General features: G+C 40.1%; 5 protein-coding genes across 5 annotated transcripts; 1 reads left to right on the top strand and 4 right to left on the bottom strand.

The window, feature by feature from the left end:
* Nucleotides 1-2,843: 2,843 nt before the first annotated feature.
* Nucleotides 2,844-6,164, bottom strand: SAPINGB_P002342 (uncharacterized protein; the record flags this gene model as incomplete). The annotated part of the gene is made up of 1 exon (XM_031997061.1): nt 2,844-6,164. One exon carries the CDS (start codon nt 6,162-6,164, stop codon nt 2,844-2,846), a length of 3,321 nt encoding a protein of 1,106 aa, XP_031852952.1.
* A 1,903-nt stretch (nt 6,165-8,067) lies between these two features.
* On the bottom strand, nt 8,068-12,759 carry SAPINGB_P002341 (uncharacterized protein; the record flags this gene model as incomplete). Its single annotated transcript, XM_031997060.1, has 1 exon — nt 8,068-12,759. One exon carries the CDS (start codon nt 12,757-12,759, stop codon nt 8,068-8,070), a length of 4,692 nt encoding a protein of 1,563 aa, XP_031852951.1.
* A 1,893-nt stretch (nt 12,760-14,652) lies between these two features.
* SAPINGB_P002340 (uncharacterized protein) lies at nt 14,653-17,763 on the bottom strand (the record flags this gene model as incomplete). Its single annotated transcript, XM_031997059.1, has 2 exons — nt 14,653-17,489; nt 17,547-17,763. 2 exons carry the CDS (start codon nt 17,761-17,763, stop codon nt 14,653-14,655), a joined length of 3,054 nt encoding a protein of 1,017 aa, XP_031852950.1.
* Nucleotides 17,764-18,128: 365 nt separating this feature from the next.
* SAPINGB_P002339 (60S ribosomal eL43 domain-containing protein) lies at nt 18,129-18,830 on the bottom strand (the record flags this gene model as incomplete). The annotated part of the gene is made up of 2 exons (XM_031997058.1): nt 18,129-18,405; nt 18,814-18,830. The coding sequence occupies 2 exons, from the start codon at nt 18,828-18,830 to the stop codon at nt 18,129-18,131; spliced, it is 294 nt and encodes a 97-aa protein (XP_031852949.1).
* Nucleotides 18,831-19,951: 1,121 nt separating this feature from the next.
* On the top strand, nt 19,952-24,088 carry SAPINGB_P002338 (uncharacterized protein; the record flags this gene model as incomplete). Its single annotated transcript, XM_031997057.1, has 1 exon — nt 19,952-24,088. The coding sequence occupies one exon, from the start codon at nt 19,952-19,954 to the stop codon at nt 24,086-24,088; it is 4,137 nt and encodes a 1,378-aa protein (XP_031852948.1).
* Nucleotides 24,089-24,109: the final 21 nt, after the last annotated feature.

The raw sequence follows: 24,109 nt of genomic DNA, 5'->3' as shown, positions 1-24,109 counted from the left end.
TTTGTTCTTTAAACATCTTAACCAAATACTATTTAGATGGAAACATATTATCACGACTTGCTTGAATGCAGCTGATAAAAATGTTGTGATTTAATTTCATTGGTAGCATTTTTATTTTTTTTGGTTGTTTACTCTTAACAAATGCCCCCGATTCAGTCTTGTATTTTTTTATTGTGAGATTACACTATTTTTGGATATTTCTTGTTTTCTTCAGCCACTAATAGCTGCTTTATGTCCTCATAGAAAACATAGTTGAATATTTACTTTGAAAGTCCATATTGCTGTCTGAATAGAGGTGAGCCACAATCAATGTTATAGATATGAATATGAAAAAAAAATGAAATTTAAAATATTTCTAATTTTCAAATTAATGGATATAATATTTTGTGAAAACTGTAGATTTTTTATAAATATATAAATGCCATCAGTCTATGCTACAGTGTTTTTGCTGATGTTTATTTGATATATTTGATATATTAGTTTGGGCCAAAAAAAAAATATTTTGATCAAACTATCATACTCAGCTGCAATTGTACCAAATGCCATTCTTTTTTTTTTTCATATACATCTAGTTTCAAAAGCTTTGAAAAATTGAATGAAGCTCTTTTTATACACTATTTTTTTTATCAGCTACACTAAATGTTTGCTGGTACCTATTTAAGAAAAATCCGAACTCAACTTGCGTGAATTTGCAGGTATTTCTGGTCTTATGATAAAAAAAAACAAAAAAAAGAAACGTCAATTTAATACTACATAGAATGACTTAAACTATTTTGTTTTCCTCTTTTTTTATCTTTTTTTTTTTTGCTTTCATTCAAAAGTAGCCTCAACTTATCCCAAAGCTATTCTTAATTCGTCTATTTGTTGTTGTTTTTTTCTTCTGGTTATGGTTCTCATAAATTTTCAAAGAGTCTCGATCTTTAGAATGATCACACTCGTATGGGTGCTGAACATTCTAAGATAAAATACTTTAAATTGAAATAAAACGTCATAATTTATTTACGCAAAAAAAAAAAAATAAAAAAAAAAAGAGAATGTCAATTTCTATTGGAAATTTGTTTTGTGTTTTAAAGTTATTGCTATTTTGAAGTAAATATGAAATAACTTTTTATTTTGTTTGTGGCTCAACTGTTCTAAAATCGGTTACTGCAGTTAATATCATAGTGCAGCTTTTTAAAAATGACATTAAAAGCAGTGTAGATCAACTTTCCATCAAAAATAAAAATTAAACTGTATGTGCATTCATACCAAATTTTACAAGTTTTAACTCAACTCCACTAAATGTTTATTCAATATATATTAATTTTAAATGGTTATATTTTTTTTCAATTGTATCAAAGATATCTAGTCTAGGACAATTCAGTAGCAAATCAGTCCTCATAGTCTACTACATTTCTATTTCATTAATAATAGGAAGAAGAAAAAAATCTTCGAAAGCAAAATAAAACTTGTTATAATTATAACAAGTTTGGTCAAATTATAATTTGACTGGAATTTTGTGTTGCAAATAAATTGTAAAAAAAATATAAATATTATCAATTAGAGATTAACAAGTTATTTAAAAATAAGTTAAAATAAATGTGGCAATATAATGAGCAGATTGGAATTTAAATAAACTCTTGAAAATAACCCCAGTTTCTTTATATCATCAAAAATAAATATAATTAACAAACCTCACTTAATAATTAGTTAAACAAAATGTATTTATTTTTTTTCTTTAAATTTTATTTAATAGATTGTTGTAATCAATATTTATCTTCCCAAAAAAGATTAGAATCTAATTAGAAACTATTTTTTTTCACGCATACCACTGAAAAGTGCAACTGGTTATCATAATGCGAATTAACGAAAACAAAATTACAATTTTTATGCATAACTTTGTTTTTAAATTTATTTCCTAAAAAAAAAAAGTTCATTCAAGACCTTCTTTTTCTTTCTTTATTTGGAAATTCATTAAAGATTTTTTTTTGTCCTAATGGTCTTCTTTATAATTAATCAAATAGACATTTTTTTTTTTGAAAATCTTTTCTTTCTGTTAATCTCTTACACAGTGTTTAATATTTAAAAAAATGAAACTTCTAAAAACCAATTATTCTTTTTTATTTTCAAATAAATTTGGTTTACCGAGAATATAAATATATAAAATAAAGTTTTTTTTTTTTTTTTTTTTTTTTTTTGAAAAAACTTAGAATTAATTGAATGCAACCAGAAAAGTGGGTATTACTGCATTTTTTTTAACCAAGATTAATGCAGGGTTGCACGTTTTTTTTTTAAAAAACGAAATTTTTATATCCTTTTTTTTGAATAATTGTGGAGAGAAAAAAAAACGGTCAGACAAAATCGTTTAGATCTTGGCAAAAAATAATTTTTTTTTTTTTTTCATTCAAATATAAATTTGATTAATCAAACAATATTGTTGTTTTTGTAAAATGTATATATACCCAGGATTATTTATTGGGAACCCCCCCCCTATTTAACATCACCGGATCTCAAAAAAAAAAACTTAAAGGTAATAAACAGATCTGTTCCACTGTTGTTCTAGTTATCAAAGTTTGAATTTATTTTTGTTCAAAGTGTAAATAAAAATATATAATATACAGGTAAAAAAAAAAAAAAGAGAAGTCCTTTGAATAAAATTTTGTACAGAATGCAATGTGAAAGAAACTTTTACTATGCCTTGTGTAGATAAGAATAGATAGAGACACAAAAATAATAAATCTTTACAAAAAAAAAATTATAAAGAAAGATAAGCATCTTGGGTCTGGGAAAATGTCTTTGCATAAATCATAATAAAGTTTTTTTTATCTTGCCCACATGAGCTTAGCAAATCCTCTGTGGGTCATTTATAACTCAGAGGTATTGGAACGGTTGAGCTGAGGTTTGATTCGAGGATTGCTTGTGGGAACGTCCAAGTAGGCCGAGTCACCCTTACCAGGGAGTTCAATGCCGTGATGATGGTGATGGTGATGATGATGATGATGGTGTACATGAATCTTATCATCTCCAGTCTGATTTGCAGTATCATCGTCATTATCTTCATCGTCGTCGTCGTCGTCGTCGTCGTCGTCGTCACTACTGTAGTTATCACTATCGCTATCACTATCGCTATCGTCGTCATCATCATTTTCCTCCTCAGCAACAGCTGTAGAAGAAGCTCCGGGATACTTTTCTAACCCACCAGCAAGTCCAACCCCGTTAGACCCGCTGCCGCCGTTAGACTTAATGCTGATAAGGCTATCACGGTAGCCGTTATTTGTAGCTTCACCGTTTGTCTTTGTTGCATCCACTGATTGTCTCTTCTTTTGCTTACTACTGCGCCTACGCTTTTCTTCCTCTTCGTTTTCGTCTTCATCCTTATCTTCATCTTCATCTTCTCCAGTTGGAGGCCCGCCCAGGTGGCGCACCAAGTGATCAACAACATCGGTCCACTCACGCATACCACCCATGCCAATATCGCCACACACAAGTACCTTTTCAACAGGGGTCAGGACGTGCACATAAGGATAATCATGGCGAAGAATCTCCAAGTGTTTTTTCGTCATGGGGTTTGTGTACATGTGCGTATTCATGGCGGGTGCAACAACCACAGGGGTTTTGGGGTTCCAAGCACGAAATACCGACGTGATCAAATTGTCACAAATACCGTTGGCCATTTTTGCAAGGGTATTTGCAGACAGTGGAGCAATCAGCAGAATATCTGCCCAGCGTCGGAGCTGTACGTGTAACTGAGCAGAGAGCTCTGTACCGGCGCCTCTTCTGGAAGACCACTCGTCGCTATCATGCCAGACCTTGATACCTTGGGGAAGTTTAACTGTGTTAACAAAATGTTGAGCGGAGCTTGTGACTATAAGCTGAACCACGGCGTACTTGCCGTAAATCTGGCGAAGTTTGGAAATGATAAGTGGGATTTTTATAGTGGCCACTGAGCCAGTAACAGCAATAAGAATGTGGATTCTATGGTTTTCCACATCTTCGTCATCGCCAGCATGAGGCACAGCATGTGAATGGGATTGTTTAGGCAGTGCAGGACTTGAAACGGTGCCTGGCAGAGTAGAATTAGAAGACGGAGTCATGGGAGATGTAGCAGTGGAGGAAGTAGCGGTGGGGATATCAGTAGAGTCGTTGTTATGCGAGTGAAGGGGAGATTGTGGTTGTGTCTGTGGTAAGGGTTTTGCTTGCGGCACGGGACCAGAAATGCTGGGAGAGTGGGCGCGCGCCAAGCTGGTTGTGGAGTTATTTGAGGACGAGATAGGCGGGGGGACAACCATGGCAATGCGGCTTCCGCGTCGGAGAGCTGTTTCCCAGTAAGACGAGTCTGATATATTGCTGAGAAGCTTGTTAACTGGTTTAAAGGGTGCATGTTGTTGGTCGTCTAAAGGGTGATTTCCAATAGGGTCCAGGTTCGGAGATGTGGAAGCTGGTGAAACCGAAGCCGAGATTGGGCTTGTTGTTGTTTCGGAGTGCTTAATATGGAATTTAGCCAAGGGGTCGGGTGCTTGCTCCGGTAAGGGTTTTTGTTTATTGAAGGCTGAATTATTACGGAAACTTGCGACAGAAGCAGCGTAAGAAGAAGGGGAAGGCTGAGGAGGAAGAGACAAAGGACGATTGGCCGATACGGATACCGATTTTGATGATGGTGCAGTTGTGGTGGTGGTAGTGGTGGTGGGGGAGGTGGCAGCAGCAGCAGCAACAATAGAAGGTTGATCAGAAACGGCACCAGTAGTTGGGCTGGATTTTGAGGGGGATAAGTAAGCAGCAGCAGTGGAAGAGGTACTAGGCGCGGTAATAGTTGGGGTAACCGGTGAAGTTTGTGTGCTAGCAGCAGTAACACCAGTAGTAGCAGTATTAGGAAGAGCAGCAGTAGCAGCCGTGCTGGCCGGTGTTGTTGTTGTTGTTGTTGTTGTTGTTGGTTGTGACGCAGGAGTGGAGCCATTTTCAGACCCACTCACAGGGGAAGAAGACAACACAACAGAGTTTCTAGCGCTATTTGGATTTGAGACCAAAGAAACTTTTGAGCCTGGTTTATGCAGGAGGTGGTGATGATGATGATGATGGAGATGTTGGGCAATATTTTGATGAAGCTGGTTCATAGAACGAACGCGTTCAGCATGGGCTTTGGGCTCAGTGAATGAAACGGATGATTTTCTGCGAGCAGCAAAAGAAGCATCATCTTGTTCAATAATGTGAGATGTGGGGGAAGTCAAGCGATTCAGGTTAGTACTAGATCCGGGGGAGTCAAGAGTAGAGAGATTAACGCTTGAAGAAGATGGGGAAAGGATAGCACAGCTATTATTATTATTATTTTTGTTGAGATTTGAAGTTATTATATGCGGGAGAACGGAAGATGAGCTAATTATGCTATTTGATCTGCTGGGAGAGTTACTGTTGTTGTTGCCATTGGCAGATAGTGGTGCAGTTTTTGAATTAAGATTAGACTTTGAAATATTAAGAGAGGATGAAATATTATTATTTCCGTTATTAATAGCAGGTCCCGAGATTGCAACTGAGGGGGGTTTAATAGTGGGAGATGGAGTCATGTAGAGAATATTTTCGTCGTAAGAAGAAGCCGCCGAAGTTGGAGCAGAGTCAAAGATATCAGAAGAGACAGATTGTTGACTAGTCACGATTGGAATTGCTGCTGTTTGGGAGTATTCTGATGGGGGTTTTGAAATAATTGAAGGTTGTCTAACTTCATTGATTGAGGAAAAGGAGATGATTGAAGAGTTGCGAGTCTGGTGGAGTAGTTGGTGTTGTGGTGTTTGTAAAGAGGTAGTAGTAGGAAGGTGAATGGTTGGTGCTGTGGCAGTGGTAGTAGTGGTGGCGGCGGCGGTAGTAGTAATATTTATGGCCACATTAGTAATTGTGGACGTAGAAGAGCCAGTTGCCGAGGAGGTCGATGGATTTGGAACGGCATTAGCAGCAGCAGTAGTACTTGGTGTTGTTGGAGTACTTGGAGAAGGAGGCATGGACCCAAGAATGACAGCGCTTTGTTGTTTAAGCGAGGATGCCAATTTGCTTAGAGTACTTGTTGGAGGATATATTTTGGAAGATAAGTGGGGTGGTATATCTGAAGAGGTCTGAGGGGCATCTTCTGCTTGTTGTTGTTGCTGCTGCTGCTGCTGCTGCTGCTGTTGAGAAGCAGGTGAAACGGTTGCAGAGACCATACTTGATGATATTCAGTATATGTAGGCGATACAGATTATAAGAAAGGATTAAAATAATCAGTTTTTCTTTGAAAAGAAAAACAATGTCAACAAAGACACACAAGTGGAGTGGGGTTTGAAAGTGGCGCGGGTAGTTGCCAGCAGCAGGTCACAGGCAAGAAAGACAGGCAGACATACAAAAGTTGAATAGATTTAAGGGAGAAGAAATTGAGAAAAAAAAATTCTTTTTTTTAAGGAAAACTGGTGATTTTAAAATGATTTAAACGGTGTATTTTTTTTTAAAAAAAAAAAAAAGGAGTATTATTAAAATAAAAATAAAAAAAATATATAGAGCGGGTGTTGATATTTATATATAATTTTTTTTTTTTAATAATTATTGTGGTGATTAAAAAATTAGCAACAGGGCTTTTTTTTTTTTTTCAACTAAGAAAAAAATTTTGGTGGTGGCCATTTGATGATGAGAATTTTAACAAGGCAGAAAGGCAGCAGTCAGCAATAAGCAATAAGCACAAAAAAAAATTTAAAAATTAAAAAAAATTAAAAAAAATTAAATTAAAAATAATAAATGGTGACGTAATTGCTTACACATTGCTTATATGCAAGATATGCACGTGACTTATCAATTTTATCTTCTTAAGAAAAAAAATTTAAGGGTAGTGGTGATTTTCAAAAAGGTTTTGAAATTGGATTTAATATATAAAAGTATTTATATCTAAATATTTTATAAATAAAATAAATATATATATATATATATATATATATATAGCTATTAAATCAATAAGATCTCTTTAGAAAAAGTCTTTTGGTAATAAATGAATTATGCTGGTTGCTTTGGTTTGTTGTTCATTTCATTAAAAAGTCCCCATAGTTACACCTTCCATACTTACAATATTAATTAATCATATAAATATATATATATGTATAATTTTATTTGTATACAAATATACTAATAAATATACTAATAAATATTAATATTAATAACCATTTACTATCGGAAAGGCTGCATTGGCCAGTGTGAGCAGCTTGATTGGCCAGCTAAACCGTTATCTCCAGCCAAACCGCTGGAGAGAGAGAATAAACGGGATTGATTCTTTTGTTGATAAAAAAATAAATAAAATAAAATAAAAAATATAAATATTGCAAAAATCCATTTTTATATCCTAAAATGGGCCTTTCTTTCTGAACCTAGCCCTCTATATATATATATATATATATACGCCAATTCTTTTTTTGGCTAAATGGCTAAATGGCTGCTTGCTGCTGCTTCTGCTGCTCACTGCTGCTCATTGCTGCGTTATGTTGCCTTTCTCTCTCTCTCTCTCTCTTTATTTCTTCATAAATTGGCTGCTTCTCCCCACAATAGGTCAAGTCATTTGATTTTTTATTTATTTATTTAATTTTTTTTTAATTAATCCGTACTTGTAATAAAATTATATATATATATATATATATATATCATGTCCAGTAATTAATTCAAGAATATTCTTCTTTAAAACCTCTCTTGGTTCTGCATACTCCCAAAACTAGATACTCTATGTGCAGCCATCTTGACCAACCCCGAGCCGGGCATGAAGTTTGATCAGATCATAGCAAATCTTTTTAACGAAAAACCAGTCAATCAAGTAACATATTTGTTGATCCAATGGACCTGAGGGAAGCTTACTTTTGTAGACAAATATCCCGGCCGGACGGGTGTTTACCATCGATTGTTAAATATGGCAATATATGGCAACAACTGCATACAAAGATTTTTTTTTTTTTCACACGTAGACAAAATTCAAATATACCTTGTTTATTCATTCCCAAGTTTCAAGTTTCAAGTTTCAAGTTACAAGTTTAAATCTTTTGTTAATTGCTACTTTGGGCTACACTACTTTTTTTTTTTTTTCATTTTATAAATCACTCATTCTATTCTCCCCACGGGGCTTCCATAAACCCAACCTTCGTTATCCGTAATAACCCCAATCACTGACCCTCCAGACCGTTTTGCTACTGTTGAAGATCCTTCAATTATCATCGACCTTACACTGCAACTCCCAGGTCGCTTAAGAATCCCTGTAAGACTCCCATTACTGCCACTCGTACAAATAGTCCCGCTACTATCCAACCGAGCAGATCCCCTATTCTTGATGATTCCGGGTTTATCAACTCCACCACTTCTTCTGCTGGAAGCACTAACAGCCGCCGCCGGCGTTCTTATCGTCACTCCTGATTCCGTAGTCGTAGTAGTAGTAGTAGTAGCTGCTGCTGCTGCTGCTGCTGCTCCTGCTGCTGCTGTACCAATGTCAGTAACTCCACCACCTTCTTCACCTATGCAGGCCCCACCACATCCCAACCCCTTGGAATTGGTTCTTGTTCCATTGAGTGCTCCTCCAACATTGGTACCACCATCTTCTTCCCCTTCTTTTCCGTCTTTTTCTTTGTCTTTGTCTTCTTCTTCTTCTTCTTCTTTTTCTTCTCCTTCTTTTTCTTCATTCAAAAGCATGCTCCTCACATTACTCTCATTCTGCTGATAGTGACCATTACTACCACTCACAAAATTCACCAATCTTCGTGCACTCGACGGTCGCCGCCGTGGAGACAAAAGCTCCGACGGGATCTTCGCGCTCATCGCTATAAACTGTTGCTCAGCACTTCGCATGTTGCGACTCGACCCAGAGTACCCTAAAAATGATAACGACCGCTCCGTAGCCCGACTATTGTTACGACTCATCCCATTACTATGCAACTCAACCCGTGCAAGCTCACCCTGTTCTTGTCTGAAACCAACATCAAAATGTTTCTTCCAAACACGTTTAACAGAGTTAAATCCAATGTCGTCATTATTATAATTATTATTATTATCATCATCATCATAATCCGCACCTAAACCTTCGTGCAATCGCAAACTAGCCTTCAGAGATCTCTCTCGGACAGCACTAGCTTCTTCTATCAGTATCCGCTCGTGCCGTTCGTGCTCAATCATCCGCCTCAAGAACCCCTCATATTCATCACTAAACTTGCGCACACTTCGTTTATTTAGAATCCGAACCCTTTCATACTCCTCCATCCACCTCTTTTCCTCCTCAGATCCTACTTCAATTCCCTCAAGATCAAACCCAAACGCCAACCGCCGTGCTTCATTCAACTTGCGTCCTAGCTCAATGCCAACTGCCCCACAGGTCCCGCCAAGCGATCCTTGTGATGATGAACTCCCCCGCCGTTTCCGCAACTGTGGCTGCTCAAATACTAACTGCTGCTCAAGTATCCGCAACCGGTACTTGTCCAGCTTCTTGTTCATCCGCAAAATCGCTAGCCGTCGCGTCAGCCGAGTTTTTTTCTTGCACAAATACGTGGCCCATGCTAAATTCGTTCGCGGGAACCCGCTCGGCAATGCAACTCCTCCATAATATCCTTGAATAGCCACTGGCGTTGGCAACTTGTCTGCCAACTCGGCATTTCCAACCTCTGCAGTCCGTGTGGCCCCAGAAAACTCATACTGGTGAGAAAACCTTACCCTTTTAGTCCCATCTTCTTGCACCCTAATTTCGTGCGGCTCAGGAACTCCCTTGTACCGTTTCTGAACCCCCCAGCGACCCGTCAAAATATTGCGTGCAATCACAACCCGCTTGACCCGACGGAACTCGCGCCGCTCAATTTCCTCGTCCACTACCCACTTGGCTAAATCAAACTGCTCTGATAACACCTGGTCACCCCAAAGCGTTCGTGGGATATCATCCGCCGTGTAGTACATGGATGCAACCCCATAATCTCCCATCTCCAATTCCTCCAGCTCAGGACAATACAGGTCGCGCGATTTCTGTACAATCTCCTTAAAAAATACATTTTGTCCAACCCGCTCGCTTGCCTTACACCTTGAACACCACCGGAAATAAATCTCATGCCAGTTTATACTGTTTGGGTATTTAATGTTCCGCTCAACTGTCCATCCAAACGGAAGCCGCGGTTTGCTCACCCAGAAACTTTCAATCTCGTCTCGTCGCCGAGGCACACGACTACTTACGGCATTCGCACTTGTGTTAGCTCGCAAAATGGAGCTCGACCGGTGCCGCGTAAGACCATTTGAATTTACGGTTCGGGGAGTCTCTGCAGAATTGGGTGGTGCAATCAATGTCTCTGATTGACTGGAGTTTGGTTTGGGTGTGGTTTGAGGCAGCTCTGAAACTTCACCAGCTTCTTCCCTTTTTTCATTGTTCTCTTGTTTCAAGCTTAAAGATTCTTCCGTCTTTTCTTCTTCCTCACTCTTATACCCATCGTAAATGACACCCATGGAAACCAGTTTATCACGCTGCTGTCTTCTCTCCTTGTCTTTCTCTCTTTCTTCATCAGCAGCAATTGTTCTTGTCAAACTCTCCATGCTCTTTTTGATCTCCTCATCACTGTCAAAACTTCCCACATGAAAACTTGAAAGTCGCTGTGCAGTCATGGCAGCATTCATTGCATCCACATCATCAACAATCGTAGGCCGATCACCCCTGTCCAACCCGTGCTTGTGAATCCATTCGTTCCATTCTTGAGTCTCTTTAAGTTGCCCTCGAGGAATTGACCCATTCGTACCGTCTGTAGTAGAAAAAACTTCACTGCCTTCTACTTCATTGTCACAATTATTATTCTCTGTAGCTTTCAACATCTTTTTCTTTTTGGATTCTGGAACAGTATCAGCTAGAAAAAAATGATCTTTAGTAGACTTTTTAAAGGAACCGCTAGGCTTGGTCACCTCTTCTTTTTTTGTTTCTTCCTCCTTGTTTTTTTCCAAACAAGATGACGGTCTTATACTTTGCCGTGTTCCATTTCTCGAGGGAAAATCATGGATACTATGCCGCTTGGTCAACATGGCTCGTGGCTGTCCACTCGTAACCTCCCCTTCATAGCCACCAGTATTCAATGGTCCAGTCAATGCAGTGACTCCAGTAAACCCTGTGCTAGCAGACCCATCAGTTTCCTCTTCTTTTGAAATCGGTTGGCCATATGAGTTGTTCAAGTAGTTGTTTTCATCCGACAACAAAAGACTAAAAATGTTGTCTCTATGACGGCGTGAGGATTGCATGGCTTTATCTTGAGATCGTAATCTGCTTAAGTTCCATGGAGAAAATGGTGTCTCCTCCGAGCTCCGTCGGTTGGGTGGTGGAGTCGGGTACCTGGTGCGAATTGTGCCTTGGTCTAGTTGTGGACTATTAAACGCCGGAGCTGAAGCACTTTGTTTCTCTACAGTTTGACTTGTTTTCAAATCAGTCTGTTCAACACTTGCAGAAATACTTGACACCTCTTGCTGCTGCTGCTGCTGCTGCTGACGCAAATTCTCAACACCCTCAATTCCTTCCTCGGCAAAGGCAATAAGCATTCGGTATTCCTCTTCCATATCCTTCAGCGATTTGAGCGACTTTTCAGTCGCAACTCGCACCAACAATGGCCCTCTGCTCACATTTCCTGAAACAGTATTGTCAATCAATTTTACCAACTCATTTTGATTGTTACCTCCGCTGTGTCCATGCCACCGTCTTTTACGAAACGATCGCGTTGCCGTTCGCACCCGGCCCCCGATCCGCCGAAAAACAGCGGCAGCTGCTGCAATTGAAAGTCTCTTCCGCGGACCGCTAGTAACAGCCTCATTCTTATTGTTGCTGCTGTTACTTCTTTTGCTTTGTCGGCTTTGTTTACTTGCCCTACTACTCTTGTCACTGTTCGACTTTTTTTTCCCCACATGGCCCATCAAAATCCGTTGAGCTGCACTCGGTTGTTGTACCTGTTGAAGATGCACAGTGGTACTGTGGGGCTTTTGTTTTTCGTTATTCCTGTTACCCCCTTCATTGTGTTTATTGGCTTCCTCAATCAGCATTGATGAAGCATTCCAGAAATCCATAATTACTTTCCCTTCAGGCCCAATTATAGCGTCTACCTCATCATCAGCACCTTCTTCTCTAGCAAATTTTCTTTTTCTTGTAGACCCGCTCATACCACTGTATACGCTGCCTCTTCGGCTCCCCCCAGTCATCATCAACTGTGCTCGTGTTCTACTTCCAACGCTACTGTTGCGGCCAATACTTCCTCCACTTCGAAACATTTCCTGGTTCCCTGCTTTAGCGCTTGATCTAAACGAAACTCCGCTTCCATAACCTGTAATTGACCGCGACTTTTGTCGCAATATCGACGGCCCACGGTGATGGTCGCTAATCCCAATAACCGCCGGTGGGGTGACCATGCTCCCGCGAGCAGCAGAAAGGGATGGTCGTGATCCACCTCCAAAAGAATTAGTCTCGTTTGTGTGCAATGAAATTGCTGAATGAAATTTGGCTCCTGGTAGCTGTGTCGCAGTTGTAATTGCCGTTCCGGGTTGCGTGGAAGAAGTGGTATCTGGTGGTAACATAACCACTGAGGAGCCAGGAGTTTCAAGAGAAGATCTTGCGCCTGGACGACTTTCGCTGGTAATTGAATTTGATGTAGATTCTTCCGAGAGTTGGTGGTGAGTTTTGAAAAAAACTGGGGTATTTATGGTATTTTCCAGTCCCACGTTTTCACTTGAACGGTATGTTCCTGATGCCGCGCTTTTCCTCAGACAAAAGCCCTCCGGGCTTAGAAGAGAATAGGAATGGTTCATTTCGTATTTTTGATTCAATTGAAAGATATTGCAGCAACACTTGTCACTAAGAACCTGTTGTGGTGGCAAGCAATAAGATGAAATGGAGCTATTTAGATTTTAATCTAGATGTTTTTAAAAAAAAATTTAAAATTGATATAATTGTTTCAAAATAATAAAGCAATAAGAAAATAGGTATTTAATGATTTTACAAGCCAGTTTTTTTTTATTTAAATGAAATAAATAAAGTGATGGTTCAAGTTGAAAAAAGTAAAGAAAGAAGAAATAAAAAATGCTGTATGGCTATGGATAGTATTGTGTACTTAGGATTTTTTTTTTAGTGATGACAATTTCCCAAATAGGAAATATTTTTGATTCATTCTTTAGTGTGTCCCCGCATTTTGTATGCATCTTCTAAGATTTTTTCACCTTAAACATTTAAAATAAAAATCAATTTTATTTCAAAGATTCAATTGACTAACATATAATAAAATGATACTAATTTGATCTCTGTTTGAGCTTGTTTTTCTCAAAAAAAGATCCTGGCGCATCTTAGTCACCTGACCCTTAAACTTTTACAAGCCTCGATGGCCAAGTTGGTAAGGCGCGTCACTAGTAATGACGAGATCGTCGGTTCAAATCCGGCTCGAGGCAGTTTTATTTTTGCATTTTTTGTGTGTAAATATTTATTACTATATACGGTAGTTGTAATTATTTTGTTTCTTATTTTGTTTACTAAGTGAAGGAGGAAAGACAAAAAGATCAGTGAATGAGATGTTTTCCAGCACACACGTTGTATTGAGAGAAATTGGGTTGCCATATATTGACCAATTTCACGGTGTTTATGTTTGTGTGAAAAGATGTGTGGGACATCTAATATTACTATTTTGTAATGCCATTTTTAGAACGGAAATTAAATTTTAATTTTAACTTTATATTTATATTTATATTTATTGAATTTCTTAATTTTGTAAATCTTCTACGGTAAAAGGAAAAAAATAAAATAAAAAATAAGAGCTATTTCTTGTTTATTCCGAAAATGGTATATTGCTTTAGATGCTATTTTGTCTTATTTAATTTCGTGTGAGGCATTGATCGATGATATTCATGCATATGTAAAACAATATAAATTCTTTAATGAATGAAAAGTCTCCCTGGCTAGATATCCTTTGACACAAAACCCCAGACAAACATGCAGCATTTGTGTGTGCCTCCTTTTCAAGAATTTTTTGGTGTGGTTTTATTTCCTCTATTAAGGCTCCTAGTACATTGGCTACATAAAGTAGTTTCTTTGTTAGGTTTCTTGGTACAAAATATTCTTCTTCTTTAATAGTGTAGTTAAAGTCTAATACTTCAAGGTTCTCCTTCAGCATCTTGACAACAAATCAGCCAGAAAATGTGATTTGCAAAAAAAAAAAAAATAAATAAATTTGAATAGCATATTTGTCGATTCCTTTATTTCACACAAAAGAATGGAGCTGCTATGATGTAATAATGCAATAATACTCTTTGTTAATTGCCTGATCTTGGCTGTATTTACTGTATATTTATCCTAAGGTCGCCATCTTCGCTTAAGAATGATCTTGCACCTTTCCTAGAGTAGATTTGTCTAAATAATATTCTAAATTCTATCCAATACTTTTTTTGTTTACCATATTTCCATTATTATATTTCAGTAAACAAATTATTTGTTTTGATTTCTTGCGTCAAGAAATCTGAGAATCTAACCTTCACACTACTATGTACCCAAAAAAATAAAAAAAATAAAAAAAATAAAAAAAATAAAATTATTTCATTAAAATATGGCACAGAAAGATGGAATGTATATGGGCCAGCCATATTTACAACAGAATATTTCTTCAAATAGACTGTAGCCCCCTTTTTCTTCATCTTCTATATAATCATAACTCTAAGTTACTCAGAGGCATACGATCGGTGAGGTTGTCTTAGGCCTAACGAAGACGGACCTGCCACAGCAACTGCCCCACTTGTAGCACTTGTAGTAGCAGATGTTGATCCAGGCTCTCGTCGTCTTGTGCATTCGCGCTCAACGTACTCGCCAGCCAATTCTTTCCATCGTGCAAGCTCTCTTTGCGTATACTTGAGCACGTAAACTGTCGCTGTTTTGGTCCGCGTCTTGTCCAGCAGCCTTTCATTTTGTCCTTGCCCCTGTCTCTCTATCTCTCCAGCCCCTTCCACTTCTTCTTCACTTTCATCATCCCCCTCGTCTTCACCTCGTAAAACTTCCATCTTTTCATAGTCCTCAGAGTGCGTCCCCTGGTGTCGCGTACTTACTACCTTGTCGCTAAACACCCGTCGGTACATAGCTCGGCTCACCCGCTTGTTAATCTCAGTGTATTCTGTCTTCGTCACTTTGCCAGCACGATATAGTGGCCGCAACACATCTCGTACTAGTTCCTGTAGTCTAGTCTTATCTCTTGCACTTAATGGCGGTGCACCCCGCTTGTGTCTTTGTCCGTGATGATGATGGCGATGTTTCTGTTGGTTACCTCTGCTGTTATTGTTGTTACTATTGCTACTGCTTCCTCCAGCGCTAAAGTGACTGTGCGGCTGTTGGCATGTCTTTGTTGATGCTGATGAGCCGCACGCGTCGTTTACGGGTACCGCTTGGTTGTCGTCGTTCATTTCAACATCTTCCGTAGTAGAGCTTTGGGGTCTAAAAGACGATGATCGCGATAAAGAATGGAGTGGCAGTGAAGGTGGAAGTGGGGATATGTCCCGAAGAACTAGATCGTTTGATTGTTGAGAAGGTGGAGAGGATGGCGGTGTTATTTTGATAGCTCTTGTCAGCGTGGTAGTAGGCGAAGACAGCGACCCAGAAATGGCAGCTGCAGGAGGACTGGGACTACGGCTATAGTGCCCAGTAGTCGTAAGATTGGTCATTGAGACAGAAGACGAAAGACCCACACTGTTAGAAGCAAAGATAACAGATGGTGTTGTAGGTTGTCGAATACTGTTTAAAAGCATTTGAATCTGCGTTGGTTCTGCACTACTACTACTCGACTCTGTTGATGCTGTAGACGGCGGGTCAGGCTCTGAACCACCACGTGACTCACTACTTGCATGTTCAGAAGACCCGGCTTCCTGGCCTGACCGCCGTCTTCCAGGTCGTTTTAGTTTCTTACACACTCGATTACGAGTGTCACTGCTCGAGCCAGAAGAAGCACCAGAATTGCCCACCCTTGGATCTTGACTAGAAGACGTTTGCGTGTGGCGCGCTGCTGTGCGCGTTCCAGACGCTCCAGACGGCGGCGTACTCTGAACTGTAACGCTCGTGGGTCCATGTGAGCATCCAGAAACCCTTCCGACTCCTGATTGTTGTTCTCGTTCTCCTCCAACTCCCACAGCCCGTTCTGAAACAGTCGAGTTGTTTGAAGAGCTTCCAGCTCGGCCTCCAGTTCGGCCTCTTCGTCCGTGGATATCTCGTCCAGAAGAGGAAGCGGTGGAAGAGCCATCTGCAACAGCAGTGTTAGTATTATTATTAACATCTGTGGCGCCGGGCCCTGCGCCAGCACCATCACCGGCGCCGACACCTGGCGTCGGAAACGTACTAACCTGAGAGGTGGTGCTAGTGCTAGGCAACTGTGGCAGCAAAGACGGGGATGACGATGACGATGATGATGACGATGACGTGTTTTGCTCCGAAGCGGCTCGAGCTTGTTCGAAAAGACGCCACGAAAGCACCTCTTCCTCTGGTAGCTGCGGAACTTCAACTGGTGGCGTTGGTGTATGAGTTGGTTGACGAAGTAGTACAGCAGGTTCTGGTTCAGACCGATTGGTATTCAATGTGGAACCGTTTCTTCTTCTGCCTGCCACAGGCCTTTCTCGAAGAGGTCTATTGGATGCCCAAGAACCACGCGTGGGCATAAAGGAAGATGTGAGGCGGAGAGTCCCGCCACGCACCGCTCCAGTATGGTGCGATGTCTGCATAAATAGATCCTGGCTATCATTTTCGTCATCATCATACTCCTCAAAGTCAATCAGGTCTTCAAAAATGTCAGAAAAGTCATAATCGAGGTCGTCATTAGTGTCATAATAATCAGTTAGGCTTAACTGAGTAGTTGATGATGTTGCTGGCCGAGAAGTAGGCCGTAAAGCTCGAGTCCGCGCTGTCGTAGCAGTACTATTGGTAGCAGTAACAGGTCCACGAGCAAACACAATCTCGTCCAAGGTAACAACGCCGCCAGCGCTATGGTTACGGATAAATGTAGTAATGTTGCACGATGGACACATGAACCAGTCTTCGGTAGCCCGAGGAGTCCCACCAGTCTCTTCTAGACCCTCTTGCAAGCACTCGGGATGAAAACTGTACTGGCAGCCAGGACAAGTTGTAATAACGGTCGCCTGTTCTGATGTACCACATATTTGACAGTGAGTCTGAAAAGAAGAGGTCATACGATGATTTTGAAGACTAGATTCCGTTGCACTTGGAGTCACTGAGTTGGTTTGACCTCTAGCAATTGCCAGACGCTCGGTTTCATGATTTTGAAGTTGGGCCTGCAGTCTGTGTAGAGTGACGTAAGGATGCGCACCGCCAACATGAAGACCAAAAAGTCCGCTAAAGATTCTGCTATCGGTTGCACGGAGGGCTGCTGAGATTTCGTCGCGGGACTCCGGATAGTAGACAGACGGTGCGCGTTTGTCAGCTACAGGATAAGTGCGCACAATGTCACCATCCAAGCCGTTTCGCACTGTGATTTCACCAAACCTAGCACGACAAGTGGGGCAGGCTAAATGAAGTTAGATTTTGATTTTTTTTTGAATGAGTTGTTTCAACTAATACTCACTGTTACTGGTGTTTGCCCATATACTAATGCACCGGTCATGATAGTTATGGCAGCACCCTGAAAGATAGGCAATCTCCTTTTGTATGTCGTGGGTTGTGTTTACTGTTGTGAGTCTAGTAGTAGGATCTGAAAGAGCTGGAGAGCTTTGGGCCGATGCCAACAGGTCCAGACAAATGCTACAAATGATCGTCCCAGGCGTCGTAACAGGCGTCGTCATTTGATTAGCAATTCTTGGAATAGAAGTATTTTTTTTTAATTATCAAAAAGGATGGAATAAAATAATGGAAAGAGATGGTATGTTTGTGAGTTTTTTTTTTAGTCTGGGTCCCACAAATATAATAAAATAAATAAATAAATAAATAAAAGGCTAATAAAAAGGGTTTTAGGAGTTGAGCCAAATTGCAGAATGCTAGAGCTGCACGTCTACGGAATTAAGATATATGCAGGTTTAAATGCAAAATAACAAGACACAAAGCTTAGTTATTTGCTAGCAGTTTTTTTTTTTTTTTTTTTTTTGAGATTCATGAGTTATACACAGGCATTACAAGGAAAAAAAAGACGACAGATTTTTTTGCAATTTTCTTAAGCCTCAGCAAGATCTCTCAGACGCTTGAGAGTGGTTCTGGCAGTGGTGGCAGCAGCAGTGGCCAAGTTGTAAGCACCGCCGGCAATAGTCTTGTTGCAGCCAGCGCAGTTCCAGATACCAGTAGCTCTGCGCTTGATGGCAGTCTTGCCGCAGAAGGGGCAGGAGTAACGAGCGTGTTGCTGGATCTCGAGCTTCTTGCACTGGCGACGAAGCGAGGAACCGTAACGAACACCGTACTTTCCGGTGATGCCGACTTTCTTGGTGCGCTTAGTCCTGTAAAGATATGTTAGATAATGTTACTAAAAAAACAAAAGCAGGAGAGTGTTAAACATGGAAAAGTAGAGACCGGTTTGTCTAACGTTCAAGGTATAAGTTGATTAGAAGAAAAAATTTTCATTCAAATGAAATATAATTTTCATATATTCTTTTAGTCGCAAATCAAATCAATAAATCTTCATCTCAATTAATTCCTATCGTCGTTAAAAAAAAAAAAAAACCATTCGTCTCTATCGAGTAGTATTGCTTGTTTAACACTGCTGCTAATGGTGATTTTGATGCTGATAGTGCTTACATCTTGGATATATTTTATGTGTATATCTGCGAAACTCGTGGTATCGTGGACAAGGAAGGGGAAAAAGGAAAAAAAGGGGAACAGCCCGGCGCTCAAAGGAGGGGGAAAACTTTTCGCCAGCCAGCATTGCGAGGGTGGGTGGGTGAAGAAAGAAATTTTTAAACCCCAACCCTTGTTACATAATATGTTATTACAAACTTCACCCTTTATTTTTTTTGCATTTTTATTTTTACTATGGTACTGTTACAACCCACAAAACTCAATATTACACATGCAAGAAAAGCCATCTGTTATTTGTAACAACTTTAAAAGATGCACAAAAAAGAAATTAGAAAATTTAAATTTTTAAAAAAAAAATTATAATATTACCTAAGAAATTAAATGCATTGCGTATTTTTCAGAATTCAAAAAAGTGTAGCGGTCACAACCCTAATTAAATAATTTACATAAAGCCCTAAAACTATTCACGTGGTTGATTATTCAAAAATAAACTAGGAAGGACCCTCTTGGGCAAGACCCGCGGAGCACAATAGTACAGAAAAGACTCCTCAAAGGATCAAATTTTTTGAAATAACAAACTCAATTCAAATAATTTAAATGATTTTATAGAATTGTATATAAATTTATATAAATTTCAAAATGAATTTCAAAATGAATTTCAAAATGAATTTAAATGAATTTAAATGAATTTTTGAAAAAAAAAAAAAAAAAAAAAAAAAAAAAAAAAAAAACAGTTGTCTAAATCATATCAAATTTTGGAGTTCTTCTTCTGAAACTGTTCTTGCCTCATATTCTACTTGCATAAACATATACAAGTTATAATTAGCTCCCATAACTTTAATACATTCTTTTTATATTTGCTCCACCCTGTTCCCCCCTAAAAAAATTCCCTTGCGGTTAGCCCAGCTGCTTCGTTGATATTTTTCCAAGCCGCTAAAAGGCTGAGGCTGTGCCACCACCACGTTGTCCTTTATTTTTGGGTCCTCCTTTACACAGAATCTGCCACAGCCTTTTGATACAGCTATCGTCACATCGCTAAAATCATCATCACCACCACCACCACCAGGCCCTTCAACAAAAGCTGCTATTTCCAGCCCCTTTTTGTACGATTTGTCAGGAATGCTTCCACTGGTTTTTTTTTCTTCTTTTTCTTTCATTTAATAAATCTTTCAATTCTTGCTGGCCGTATGTATAACTGTTCCAAAGTTTCATTATTAAAAACATACCCCTTGCTAACCATATTAGAAAATGTCCAACAATAACAACAACGATAACAACAACCTCATAGATCTTCCGGGCCCTTCAGATCCTTTTGCAGATACCCCACCGCAACAATCACAGCAACAATCGCAGCAGCAACAACAGTCAAATGTTCACGATGACGACCTGCTTTCCTTAAATGATCCACCATATCCACAATCAAATGCGCGCCAACCAGCGCATCACGAAAGTATCCCGCTCACAAACCTACGCCCCATGGACAGCACCTATGAAAATGACAATACTCAGCGACCATACGACCCCATTGATAACTTTGGGCCCTACTCCTCCACAAACGCATTTGCAACTCCATTTGATGACCCTATAGAGCAAACACCTTCCAATGACGTATTCTTGGAAGGCTCCAACACAAATAATAGAAACACAGGAATTGCTTCTTCTTACAATAACCTTGACGACCAAGACTACCTTCGTGGTGGAAATCCCCAGCCTATTACTTCTCAAGGATTCACACACTATGGCAACACCCGTAAAACAGGCATTTCCGGCATGTACAATTCAATGAAGACGCGCCTTGGTATTGGCTCCGCATATACCGAAATGGACCTTCCTCTTACAGACCAAGGCAATACTGCTACTACTCATCACGACGACATTGGCAGCGGAGCCCGTGCCAGCAATATGAATGATGACAAGGAGAACACTGGTGACTTTGATATTCGTCGCATTTGGAACAAGCTCCTCAGACGCAAAGAAGTCGACCCAAAATCGTTGGGCCCTCGTGTCATTTACCTCAACAATACTCAAGCCAACTCTGGTCATGGATATAAAGACAACCACATCAGTACCACCAAGTACAATGCAGCTACCTTCTTACCAAAGTTTCTTTTTGAACAGTTTTCAAAGTATGCCAATCTTTTTTTCCTTTTCACATCGTGTATCCAGCAGGTCCCCAACGTCTCGCCAACAAATAGATACACCACAATTGGTACCCTGGCAATTGTTCTTCTTGTCTCTGCTATAAAGGAGTCTGTTGAAGATATTAAGCGTGGCAATGCTGACAAGGAACTGAATAATTCAATTGTCGAGGTTCTTAATGGAGGAGTCTTTGAAAAGAAACGCTGGATCAGAGTAGCTGTGGGTGACATTATCCGTGTCAATTCCGAAGAACCCTTCCCTGCAGACTTGGTGCTGCTTTCTTCATCTGAACCCGAAGGTCTCTGTTATATTGAGACGGCTAATCTTGATGGTGAAACCAACTTGAAAATCAAACAAGCTCTTCCAGATACATCTGAAATTGTTTCTCCTGGAGACCTCAGCAGAATTTCCGGCAAACTTCTTTCCGAACAACCAAACAGCAGTTTATACACATACGAAGCTACTCTCAACCTGGACGATGGCAATTCTGTTCGTGAAATCCCTCTTTCTCCCGATCAATTACTTCTCCGTGGCGCTACTCTCCGTAACACTCAATGGATCCACGGTCTTGTTGTTTTTACCGGCCACGAAACCAAGCTTATGCGTAATGCCACTGCTGCTCCTATTAAGCGCACAGCTGTCGAGCACATGCTTAATTTGCAAATTATTTTTCTGTTTACCATTCTCATTGTCCTTGCCATCATTTCCAGTTTGGGCCAAGTCATTAAGGATAAGGTTAACTACGACAATCTCGGATATCTTCATCTAGTTGGTACTAATGGTGTCAAGACTTTTTTTTCCGATATTTTGACTTATTGGGTTTTATTTTCTAATCTGGTGCCTATCTCTCTTTTCGTCACGGTTGAAATTGTCAAATTTTATCAAGCTTATCTTATTAGTTCTGATTTGGACATGTACTATAAGGAAACTGATACCCCTGCCATTTGCCGTACCTCTTCTCTTGTTGAGGAGCTTGGCCAGATTGAGTATATTTTTTCGGATAAAACTGGTACTTTGACTCGAAACATTATGGAGTTTAGAAGTTGTACTATCGCCGGCCACTGCTACGCTGATGAAATTCCAGAAGACAAAAAGGCTACTGTTGTTGATGGCGTTGAGGTTGGATACAATGATTTCGATGTTCTTCGTCAGCGCATGGACTCCCACGAAACTCAAGTTTACATTCGCGAATTTTTCACTCTTTTGGCTGCTTGCCATACTGTTATTCCAGAAGTAAAACCAAACGGTAAAATCAAGTACCAGGCTGCATCTCCCGATGAAGGTGCTCTTGTCGAAGGTGCTGCCAAACTTGGCTACAAGTTTATTGTCCGTCGTCCGAAATCAATCACCATTGACATTGAAGGCCAAGAATACGTATACCAGTTGCTCAACATTTTGGAATTCAACTCTACCCGTAAGCGTATGTCTGCAATTTTTCGATGTCCTGATGGGAAAATTAGACTTTACTGCAAGGGTGCCGATACGGTCATTATGGAACGCTTGGCAGCCGAGAGTGAGTTTTTAAATGAAACCACCACACATTTAGAAGATTTTGCTGTTGAAGGTTTGCGTACTCTGTGCCTGGCTACCAGACTTGTTCCTGACGAAGAATATGGCCCCTGGTCTCAAGTGTTTGACAAGGCCGCAACCACCCTTACCAACAGAAGTGAGGAACTTGACAAGGCTGCAGAGCTCATTGAGCGTGAAATGTACCTTCTCGGTGCAACTGCTATTGAAGATAAGCTCCAGGAGGGTGTTCCTGAAACTATTCATACTTTGCAAAGTGCTGGCATTAAGATTTGGGTTTTGACTGGTGATAGACAGGAAACTGCCATCAACATTGGTATGAGTTGCAAGCTTTTAAGTGAAGACATGTCTCTACTCACAATAAACAAATCTTCCTTTGAAGATACTCAGAGTAGTATCCGTGAATATCTTCAACAAATTGCAACGGGCGGTGCTGAGTCTGAAGTTCTTGCGCTTATTATTGATGGTAAATCTCTTGAATATGCATTGGATCCTCGATTAGAACTAGACTTTTTGGACCTTGCCGTACAGTGTAAAGCTGTGGTATGCTGCCGTGTGTCGCCTCTTCAAAAGGCACTGGTTGTCAAGCTTGTCAAGCGACACAAGAAGGCCCTTTTGTTGGCCATTGGTGATGGTGCCAATGATGTTAGTATGATTCAAGCTGCCCATGTCGGTGTTGGTATCAGTGGTCTCGAGGGTATGCAAGCAGCACGAAGTGCTGATGTGTCAATTGGTCAATTCCGGTTTCTGCGCAAGCTGTTATTGGTGCATGGTTCTTGGAGTTACCACCGTCTGAGTAAGGCTATTCTCTATTCTTTCTACAAAAACATTGCGCTTTATATGACCCAATTTTGGTATGTTTTTCAAAACGGCTTTTCTGGGCAGTCTATTTATGAATCCTGGACAATTACCTTCTACAATGTCTTTTTCACTGTCATGCCTCCTTTCGTCATTGGTGTATTTGATCAGTATATTTCGGCCCGTCTTTTAGATCGTTATCCACAGTTGTACAAGTTGGGTCAGAGTGGTGCCTTCTTTAACGTCAAGCACTTTTGGCAGTGGATTATCAATGGCTTTTATCATTCACTGCTGCTTTACTTTTGCTCAACAGCCGCATTTAGATACGGCAATGTTTTGCCTGACGGTTTAATTGCTGACCACTGGACTTGGGGTACTGCTCTTTACACCACATGTGTTTTGACGGCACTTCTTAAAGCTGCATTAATTATGAATATGTGGAACAAGTTTACAATCATTGCCATTCCAGGATCTTTCCTGCTTTGGTTGGGCTTTTTCCCGGCATATGCGACCATTGCACCATTGGTCAATGTGTCGAAGGAGTACCGCGGTGTGCTTTCACATCTGTACTCTTCAGCAGTCTTTTGGGCAATGCTGCTTGTGTTACCTGTCATGTGTCTCATTCGCGACTTTTCGTGGAAATACTACCGACGCATGTATAGACCCAGTTCATATCATTACGTGCAAGAGATTCAAAAGTACAATATACAGGACTACAGGCCGCGCATGGAGCAATTCCAAAAGGCAATCCGCAAGGTGCGCCAAGTCCAGCGTATGCGCAAGCAGCGCGGTTTCGCCTTCTCGCAAGCCGACGAGGGCCAGTCAAAGATTATCGAAGCTTACGATACCACAAAGGCCCGTGGCCGTTACGGTGAGATGAAATCACTGCATCCTCAAAACACAATTCATCTTCACAAATAATGTACATTTTGTAGTAGTTTC

The sequence above is a fragment of the Magnusiomyces paraingens genome (genome assembly GCF_902498895.1).
Source record: "Magnusiomyces paraingens strain CBS 517.90 genome assembly, contig: contig2, whole genome shotgun sequence".
Classification (NCBI taxonomy): domain Eukaryota; kingdom Fungi; phylum Ascomycota; class Dipodascomycetes; order Dipodascales; family Dipodascaceae; genus Magnusiomyces; species Magnusiomyces paraingens.
The sequence above is the reverse complement of the archived record's forward strand: the minus strand, read 5'-3'. Positions and strand labels throughout refer to the sequence as shown.